We start from the raw sequence: 11,029 nt of genomic DNA on the forward strand, positions 1-11,029 counted from the left end.
TACACAGTATCAGTCCATTGGGAGACTGAGTTCAACCACATAGGCAACTGAGTAATCAATCAAACATGCCTACATAATGAAGCCCCACAAAAACACTACACACTGAAGCTTGAATGAGTTTACCAAGCTGGCAATACTCCATGCACAGTCACACGTTGGTGCTGGAAGAACACATCCTGACTCCATGGGAAGAGGACACTGGCAGATCAACATCTGGAACTTTCCTGGACTTCACCCTTTGTGTTTCTTCCCTTGGCTGATTTGAATCCAGGTCCCTGTAATCTGTAATCCCTTTGTGAGTCCTAGGAAATTATCAAACCTGAGGGTGGTTTGAGAGCCCTCAGGATTTACAAGTGGTACCAGAAGTGAGTGGTCATGTGAAGAACTGTGCCCTCAAACTTTGCAGGTAACTTTAGCTGAGTATCTTCCAAGGTTTCCAATAAAATCTAGTCTTATATCTATACATTCTTATAAGATTTGAAATTATTCTTTTTACATTTTAGATATTCCATAGGTAATATAAGATTTTGTTTATTGTTTTTGTTATCTTGTTTTGTTTTTTGTATTTTGTCCTTCAACACATCCCTGATCCTTGAAGAGCAAGGGCAAATGACAACAAAACTAGTAATTGTGGCTTAGATGTACAAGGCAATGGTTTCATCAGTTACATATATTACCTTATTTAATTCCCATACCAATCTATGAGGTAGTCTATCAAACATCATTATTCTCTACCTTATGAAAAGATTAAGGCACAAAGAGAAAAATAGTTTTTCAGGGTCAAGGGCTAGTAAGTAAAGAGTCTAGATCCAAACAAATATCATTTTGACTTCTTAATACTATCCAAATATTGCAAGAGATAAATTTTATTTAAGAGTTTTCTCACACTTATTGTGCAGATACTGAAAACTGTCTCCCAAAATCTTTCCATTCTTCTTCTTTAGTCCTAAAACCCTCAAGTTTTGGCTAGACCCATGATCCTGCTAAATAAAAACTCTATTTCTCAACCTCTGTTAGTGAAACTTTCCTGCAGAATTCATATGTGTGAACAGAAATTAACTTCTATCTTGCTTAAGCCACTGAGGCTCTTGAATCATGTTTGGAAGCATTCTGGATGATTCTAAATTACATAGGGATACATATCATTACACTGAAATTTTGGTTGGCAGAAATTTTCCTTTATAGTCACTTTTTCCTTTTCTACTGGAGCTTTACCCATCACTCACAAATATGAAGTCTCACCCATCCTTTAAAAATAAATAAAAACTCCCCTCAAAATAGTCTCCACTTCATCCTTCATTGATGTTCCCCTTCTTTCACTTTACTTTTTGAAAGAGTACCACACTTGCCATTTCCACTTCCTACACTTTACATCACTCTTCTATCCACCACCATGAAAAACTGATCCTTTCTTTGAAGCTCCCTCTTCCTCAAATCTGCTTTACCAACAGGTCTCTGATCATTGGCTTTACCATCTTCAACATACCCCCAAAAGTACAGTGTTCCATCTTCTTCATTCAGTAGAAACAGAAGAAGAAAGTGAACAGAGAAAAAGAGAACTTCTTCAACCTAATAAAAGCTATTTTCAAAAACTACAGCAAATCACATTCTTGATAAACAAACTACAGAAGTAGTTCTCTCTCAAAATGAGAGAAACAAGTAAGGATGTTCACTATCACAGCTTCTACTTGATTGTACTAGAAGTGCTAGCCAGCAACATAAAAAAGGAAAATAAAAATAAGAAGAAAATGTTTTAAAAGTAGCTTTTTTTTTTTTTTTTTAAAAAGAAAAAATTGTCTGTTACCCAGGCTGGAGTAGAGTGGCACAATCTCAGCTCACTGCAACCTCCACCTGCCAGGTTGAAGCAATTCTCCTGCCTCGTCCTCTCGAGTAGCTGGGATTACAGGCACATGCCACCACGCCCAGCTAATTTTTGTATTTTTAGTAGAGATGGGGTTTTGCCATGTTGGCCAGGCTGGTCTTGAACTCCTAACCTCAAGTGATCCGCCTGCCTCAGCCTCTCAAAGTGCTAGGATTCCAGGTGTGAGCCACCACACGTGGCCAAAAGGAAGCTTTAAAAAAAAAAGAAGAAGAAGAAGAAAAGAAAAGAAAAAGAAAAAGAAAAGCCAGGTGTGGCGACTCACACCTGTAACCCCAGCACTTTGGGAGGCCGAGGCGGGTGGATCACCTGAGGTCAAGAGTTCGAGACCAGCTTGACCAACATGGTGGAATCCTTTCTCTACTAAAAAACACAAAAATTAGCTGGGCGTGGTGGGAGGCGCCTGTAATCCCAGCTACTTGTGAGGCTGAGGCAGGAGAATTGCTTGAATCTGGGAGGCAGAGGTTGCAGTGAGCCAAGATTGTGCCATTGCACTCCAGCCGGGGCAGCAGAGCCAGATTCCGTCTCAAACAGACAACAACAAAACACTGTCTTTGTCACAGGCAATATGATTTCTACATAGAAAACTCAAAAGAATCTAAAAAATTTTAAGGTGCAGCAAGGGAAGGAAACTGCAAGCAGACAGCAGGTACTCAGTAAATGTCATTTCCTTCCCTCCGTATCCACTGGGTCCCATCTCTAGACAACATACATTCAAACTTCCATTGATACGTTCTTTCTTCTATGGTGATACTACTGTTGCTCAGATTTCCAGACCGTGTTCTTCTGATTTAGGTCTAAGAATATGAGAACCCTTTAAAGCCTTTGGCAGATACCTATTGTCAACAATCATCAGTGACTTTTACATTGACTCTATTTGCCAAATTCCAAGAATAACTCCCCATTGCTCCATTTACTGACTTAAAAAAGTACACACACTGCATGAATCAACAATGTAATGCTATCTGTTGAAACAATAAGTAACAATGGCCAATACTAAAATGTTTTATGACAAAGTTAGATATTAAACAGCCTTCTCAAACATCCTATATTTTAATAATATTCAGAAGAAATTTCTGAGAATCTAGAAAGGCGCATACACACACACACAAAAAAAAAAAAAAAAAAAAAAAAAAACAGTTGAAGCAGTTATGCAAATAGTTACTTGTGCACAGTCTAGGCCAAGAATGATTTTAGGAAATGACTATAGGACAGTCAGCACTGGTACAGAAAATAATGAAACAACAGCATTCTACACTGCTTTGGTGGCAAGTGCCTGAAGGAATTTAAGACCTTCCAAAAAGAAAAGCCACAACTTTGAGGTAAGAAAAAGATCTCCTTAAACTTGAAAGTAACAAAGACGTTAATTAAAATGGTGCTATTATAAGGGAGATATTTATAAATCTAGTCTAAGATTATTTTCAATAGCAAAGGAATGTACTCTACTTGCACAGAAGAACACTGTCATATAAATGATCAAAAATTTCTTAACTTTATCATCTTAAGATTCATATACCTTCCAGTATACTGACTGTAGTTAAAAGCCAAACAGGACAAATTGTATCAAATTTGGGATCACCACTCCTAAACAGTAACAGTAATCCCATCCCTAAAACAACATGCTAATGAAGTAGCCCAGCTGTTTCTCAATATGAGTAATGAGTGGCCACATAAAAGAGGCTAAAAAAGATTTAAGGCCAAGCACTGAGAAATCCACAGAACCTCAAGCTTTATACCAAATCCAAAGGGAGAGGATATAAGGCTGGAAGTAGGAAAAGGAGTCAGGAGGTCACAGCAGCCCTCTAGGCAAAAAATGACAAGGGCCTAATAAAATGTATTTAAAGTAGATATGGGGAAGAAGGACCAATATAAGAGACCTTAGAAAGCTAGAAATTTAGGCAACTGATTAAACATGAAAATGAAAAGGAATTAACTAACAATAATAGATTTTTCACTATTCTGACTGGATAAAAAGGGGTACCATTAACTAAACCAAGAATAAATAAAGGGAAGGAGTGAGAAAGAGATGAATTTGTATGCTTTTAGACCCGTTAAGTTTAAATAGTAAACAAAGGACATAGGTTCAGGTGTCAAAGGCTGAAAGATTTGGAAATCATCAGCCTATGTATATGAGGCAGGAGGCATAGCTCCCACCTAACTGTGTACTTAACATGGGTAAATTTTACAGTGTGTAAAGTAACTCAATAAAGTTTAAGTGAGAACAGCTATATTAAATCAGACAGTAGCTTTCAGAGCAGGTATGAAAAGGGTTGCGTTATATTAATGAGGTCAACATATCAAGAGAATATTGCAATGATAAACATTACACACCTAATAACAAAATTTCAAAATACCTGAAGCAAAAACTGATAGAAATGAAGGAGTAAACAAATTCACAATATTGTAGGTCAACATCCTTCACTCAATAATTGATCAAAATAGAAGGAAAATCAATAAGGACATAAAAGACTTGAACAATACTATCAACCAACTTGACCTAATTGACATTTATGGAACACTCTAACCAACAACAACAAAGTATACATTCTGTTCAAATGCAAATGGAGCATGTACCAATACATACCATTTTCTGGGCCATAAAACAAGTCTTAATGAAATTAAAAGGATTCAAACCATATAAAGTATGTTTTTTGCTACAATGGGATTAGAGTAGAAATCAGGTAACATAAAGGTATCTGGATAGTCTCCAAATATTTATAAACTAAATAAAATACTTCTCAATAATCACAGGTTCAAGAAGAAATCAAAAGTAAAACTAGATGATTGATGATTGATTCATATAACTGTGAATATACTAAATATACCAAATTCCGAATATACCATTTAATTGTATACTTTAAATGGGTGGATGGAATGGTATGTGAATATCTCAATAAAGCCATTTTTAAAAAGTGAAATTTGAAAGTGCCTTGAACCAAAAGAAAATGGAAACATCAAACTATGTAAAGCTAAAATAATTCTTAGACTGAAATTCACACCACTAAATGCCAATATCAAGAAAAAAAAGAAAAGTTAGAGAGAGAATTATAGCATTAACCAATCTATATCAGGGGAAAAAAGATCTTATATCAAGAACCTCAGGTTCTAACTTAAGAAAATGAGAAAAAGAGGAAATTAAACTCAAAGTTAGAAGAAGGAAAAAAAATAATAAAGATAAAAGCAAAAATAAAAAGAAATAAAATACAAACAGAATAACAGAAAAACCAATAAATCTAAAAGCTAGCTCTTTGAGATCAATAAAATTGATAAATTTCTAATAGTGGTAAGAGAAGGAAAAAAGAGAAGCCATAAATAATCAATATCAGCAATGAGATAACTGATATAACTGCAATCCTAAAAATATTAAAATGACAGAAAGTATTGACAACTTTATATCAAAAATTCAATAATTCACATTCCTTGTTAAAAAAAAAAAACTATTCGAGTGAAATCAATAACTAGATTACCTTAACAGCCTGTATCTATTAAAGAAACTGAATGCATAGTTAAAACCTCTCCACAAAGAAAACTCCAGTTCAGATTATTTCACTAATGAATTCTACCTAGCATTTAGGTAAAAATCAATAGCAGTTCTATGGAAACTCTTTCAGAACACCAAAAAAGGAAAACTTCCAAACTCATTTCATGGGGCCAACATTACTCTGATACTGGAATCAGAGTAATACAATAAATAAATACAATAAATAAATAAATAAACTAATATCCCTCAAAAACAGAAAACTACTTTTAGGATTATAGAATAATTACCAAAGGGTGGCTAACATTCAAAGCTCAAACAATGTAACAACTCACTACATTAAAAGACTTAAAAAGAATGACCTCATGATCATCAAGAGATGCAGAAATAGTATTTAACCAAATCCAATATCCATTCCTGATGAAAATACTCAGTGAACTAGGAATGCAAGCGTATTTCCTACTCTGTTACAGGGCATCTATTAAATCTATTAAACCTATAGCAGACACCATACTCAGGGGTGAAAGGCTGAATGCTTCCCCGTTAAATTCAAGAACAATGGAAGGATGCCCACTCTCACAACTTAAGTCTACTGAAAAATGTACTAAAGGTTCTAGCAGTGCAATTAGACAAATAACAAAAACAAAAAAAAAGGCATAAACCTTATAAAACCTTCAAATTGCTTTGCTGTAGTTTTAAAACACTTAATGAAAAAAATTACTAAAAATCACTACCCCAGTATACAGGTTCTAAAATAAGGCCTGGCCTTCCTGTAATGCAGGGATCCAATACGCCAAGTACCGGTCCATGGCCTGTTAGGAACTGGGCTGCCAAGCAGGAAATGAGTTGCGCGGGCAAGCATTACCACCTGAGCTCTACCTCCTATGAGCTCAGCGATGGCATTAGAGTCTCACAGGAGCGCAAACCCTACCATGAACTGCACATGTGAGGGATCTAGGGTGCACATTCCTTATGGTGATCTGAGGTTTCATCCTGAAAACAATCATCCCCTGCCCCACTCATCACCAGTGGAAAAATTACCTTCTATGAAACCAGTCCCTGGTGCCAAAAAGATTGGGTACCTCTGCTGTAACAAATCAGAAACTGAAAAAGTTACACTCAAAGGAAAAAGAAACTATTATGCTCACAGAAATTTGTTCTTTTGTTTAACTTCAGTATTTTATGAGATTTGGGGTTTTTTTCTTTTTTTTTTTTTCTTTTTTGTCTTGAATGGTGGTAAGCAGTCATTCTCATTGACATTTTGAAGTATAAAGGATACAAGTTGAAGTGGACTTCTGATCACTCTAAAGATCCTTTACCAAAAAGTCGTATATTTTCATCAAAAGTTATCATCAGAAAGAGGTCAGAAATAGCACTAATATACTAGGTTGTTGATTATAAAAAATCACCATCAATTCAAAGCAAAAAGTCATTATGTCATCTGTGAAGCCATGAAAAGAATTTAAGTATTACTTTTAAAAGGTTTTGGGTAAATAATTCACTCTTTTCTTGTGGAGTAAAACATCACCCATTCAGTCTTTGTGTAGTCCCTTGTCCAAAGCTGTTATTAGTACTATAGGCATCTGATACAGTTTGAATATATGACCCCACCAAATCTCATGTTGAATTGTAATCCCCAATGTTGGGGAGGTGAGGCTTGTTGGGGAGGTGTTTGGGTCATGGGATGGATCCCTTATGGCTTGGTGCTGTCCTCACAACAGTGAGTTCTCATGAGACCTGGTTAAGTGTGTGACCTCTCCCCAACCCCCACTCTCTTGCTCCTGCTCCTACTCCTACTATGTGAGATGCCTACTCCCCCCTGCCCTTCACTTCCTGCCACAAGTATGAGCTTCTTGGGGCCTTCCAAGAAGCAGATGTTGGCACCATAATTCCTGTACACCCTATAGAACTGTGAGCCAATTAAACCTCTTTTCTTATAAATTACCCAGTCTCAGGTATTTCTTTACAGCAATGCAAGAAAAGCCTAATACAGCATCTTTACCATGTCTCCCCTGACTACATATATATTTAAAGCAGTAAGAACCCAAAAACAAAATTGTTATAGCCATCTCTCCTTGTTATTACAGATAATTTCACAAATCTCTGCCATTCCATTCTCAGGCTTTGAACCTTCCCCCCTTCATGTGTCTCTAATTTGTCTCACTGGCTCACATCTTTTTTTTCTATCCAGCCTCTCCAAACTGTTAGCTTTTTCTGTGGTCTGCCTAGATTTATCTGGTTTATTACTAAGATATTGTCTCTCAGACTGTCTCCATTATAGACTAAATATTTGTGTCCCCGAAAAATTCTTATGTTGAATCTCTAATTCCGAAAGTAATTGTATTTGGAGATGAGGGCCTTGGGAGGTAATCAGGATTCGATTAAGTAGTGAGGGTCGTGGGGCCCTATAAGTTAAGGAAGAAAAACACTGTTGTCTCTTTCTTCACAAGCACACATGGAGGAAAGACCGTGAGAGGACACAGAGAAAGTGGCAATGCACAGGCCAAGAGCGCTTTCACCAGGAACTGAATCAGCCAGCATCTTCATCCCTTCTCAGTCTCCAGAACTATGAGAAATAACGTTTGTTGCTTAAGCCATCCAGTCCATGGTACTTTGTTAAGGCAGCTCAAGCAAACTAAGACAGTCCCCAACCCTCAGTTCCAAGCCTTAAAGCCCCAAAACTAATGGTACACCTTTACCTCCAAACTTTTGCATTTACTACTACCTTTTACATTGTTTTAAATGTACTCCATTTGCGTTAGTGAACCTACTGATACGCAACGATTCACACCACTCATGTAAGATAGAAATGAGATAGCTTATGCAGTTTGTTCTCACAGATACCAAGAACCACATACTGTCAAGACTACCCAGTTGAAATCATAACAGTCACTATCAGTCCCAAACCAGCTGCTACTTTTATTACTGGCTACACAAAGACTGCTAATAGTGGCCAGCACCCAATAGATGAGAAGTATGTTTATTCCATTAAAGATTTTTTTTTCAGTGAAAGTCTTTTTAAAGAAAGGCAAACAAATAAAGAACATGGATTTTGATTGAAGCCAGATTTTTTTATAACATTGTGGTAAAATATACATAATGAAATCTGTCGTGTTAATCATTTTTAAGTGTTCAGTTTTGTATCATTAAGTACATTCACACTGCTGTGTAACCATCACCACCATCCATCAGAACTTCATTTTCCCAACAAAAATCCTGTCTCTAAAACACTAAATCCACTCTGCCCTTTCCCTAAGTCCCCAGAAACCACCATTCTAACCTTCTACCTCTATGAATCTGATTAGTCTAGGTACCTCATTTAAGTGGAGTTATACAATATTTACCCTATTGTAACTGGCTTATTTCACTTAGCATTATGTCTTCAAGATTTCCTTCCTTTCGAAGACCAAATAATAGTCTATTGTACAAATGGATGCTGCTACGAATGTGGGTGTACAATATCTGTTTTAGTTTCACTTTCACTTCTTTTGGAAATAAATAATTAAGTATAGAATGATCATAAAATTCAGCATTCCAGAAACGGAATTGCTGGATTTTATGATAATTCTATACTTAATTATTTAAGGAACACACCATCCTGTTTCCTACAGCAGCTACACCATTTTACACTTCCCCTCAGCAATGCACAAGTTTTCCAGTTTTTCCAAATCCTCGCCAACACTTGTTACTAGAAGGGGTATCTTACCGTGGTTTTGCTTTATATTTCCCCGAAGATTAGTGGTATTCAGCATCTTTTCATGTGCTTATTGGCTATTTGTACATCTTATTTAGAAAAACGTATTTTCAAGTCCTTCACCTATTTTAAAATCAGGGTTTTTTGTTGTTGTTGAGCTGTAGGTGTTCTTTATATATTCTGGATATTAATATCTTTTCAGATATATAATTTGCAAATATTTTCTTCCATGCTACCGGGCACCTTTCCACAGTTTCTGTTTGTTTTCTTTTTAGAGATAGGGTCTTACTCTATCACTCAGGTAGGAGTACAGTGGCACAATGATAGCTCACTACAGCCTCCTGCTTCAATGATGCTCTCACTTCAGCCTCCCGAGTACCTGGAAATACAGTGTGTGACACCACATCTGGCTAATTTTTTTTAATTTTTTTCTAGAGACAGGGTCTCACTATGTGGCCTAGGCTGGTCTCCAACTTATGGCCTCAAGCAATCCTCCTACCTTGGTCCTCCAAAATGCTGGAATTATAAAGATAAGCCACTGAGCCTGGCCAAAGCTAGACTTTGAAAATAAAATTTTTGGAGTTTGAAAGGAATCAAGTCCCTTGAACTAAGGAAAGAAAACAGCAAAGCAACGAAATGAGAAATAATCCTCAGCCAGAAGGTGCAGACAGTGAAGCAAAGGAGGCTATCAATAACGTTTAGCCCTTCATCAAGATGATCCATATAACCTAATGTTTCTTAAGTGCAATACTGACATTTTGAGGGGGATAATTCAATTACCTATTTTTCAGAACCATGAAGGCACCATGGGATGTTTAATATACGTGGCCCACGTTCATTAAGTGCAATAGTGCCCTCACCCCCATCATTCTGACAACCAAAAAATATCCCCATGTTTCCAAGCTCCCTCTCAGGTGAACAGTACCAACCCCTACTTTAAACTCCTGAACAAAAAGTGCTGAAAGGATAGGGTCTAAAAAGTCCATTTATATCTGTATTTCCAAATAGCACAGCCCAAATAAAAACTTCATCCTCTTATTTTATTACAAGTCACCATAATAAAATACAGGGTTCCTTTCCGTTTCCTTTATGTTTCTTAAGCTGCCAAAACATTAAGGAATTAATTAGTATAATGGTAGCAGAATCCCTCCTCTTCCTATAGAAGACAGAAAAATTCAAGATACTTAATCTTCCTAACATCTAGCAGCAAGGGTATTGCCTATCACCTATGTGTAAGCAATGAGATGCTATGGCTGGGACTATACACCTGTAAAGAAACAACTCAATTTAAGAAATCACTCTGGAAGCAGAGACATCCAGTATCCAGAGGTAGCAATGCCATAATCAATGCTCATTAATCAGCAGCACTGACAGTGGCTCTGAGTATCTGGCTTCACTTAATGCCTATTTACTAAACCTAGTTCTTCAGACTTTTATGTCAATTCTGAAGCAACCTAATATCCTTCCAATAAATACCTTTTCTGCATGTGTTACAGTCTAATATCCTTCCAATAAATACTTTTCTGCATGTATTACAGTTGCTGCCTACTGTTTACATCCAGGATTCCTCTCCTGTAATTATCTGCAATACAAATGAAAAAGTATTTTGGGAATAAAACTTAAGCACATGCCTTTAACTCACCACCCCATCCCCTCAATTCTTACTAAGGCAAGTCAAACAATATAGAATAGAAAACTTTAATCCAGGCCGGGCGCAGAGGCTCATGCCTGTAATCCCAGAACTTTGGGAGGCTGGGGCGGGCAGGTCACGAGGTCAGGAGATCAAGACCATCCTGGCCAACATGGTGAAACCCCAACCCCGCCTCTACTAAAAATACAAAAATTAGCTGGGCATGGTAGTGTGTGCCTGTAATCCCAGCTACTCAGGAGGCTGAGGGAGGAGAATCCCTTGAACCAGGGAGTCAGAGGTTGCAGTGAGCTGAGATCACACCACTGCACTTGAGCCTGGTGACAGAGC

General features: G+C 37.1%; 1 protein-coding gene across 2 annotated transcripts in view; it reads right to left on the reverse strand.

The window, feature by feature from the left end:
* The window catches only part of MAN1A2 (mannosidase alpha class 1A member 2), a 160,980-nt gene that overhangs the window by 130,847 nt on the left and 19,104 nt on the right, over positions 1-11,029 (reverse strand). The window contains exons 1-2 of one of the 2 annotated variants that reach the window (XM_032249607.1): positions 4,269-4,634; positions 1,190-1,195 (exon numbers count right to left, since the gene is read on the reverse strand). The exons of the other annotated variant lie outside the window; for it this stretch is intronic. Coding sequence (XP_032105498.1) covers positions 1,190-1,195; positions 4,269-4,294 — 32 coding nt within the window. The 5' untranslated portion in view covers positions 4,295-4,634. Of the gene's footprint in view, positions 1-1,189; positions 1,196-4,268; positions 4,635-11,029 lie in introns of those variants that run through there. 2 annotated transcript variants of the gene reach the window in all.

The sequence above is a fragment of the Sapajus apella genome, unplaced genomic scaffold (assembly GCF_009761245.1).
Source record: "Sapajus apella isolate SASKATOON/1434 unplaced genomic scaffold, GSC_monkey_1.0 scaffold69, whole genome shotgun sequence".
Lineage (NCBI taxonomy): Eukaryota > Metazoa > Chordata > Mammalia > Primates > Cebidae > Sapajus > Sapajus apella.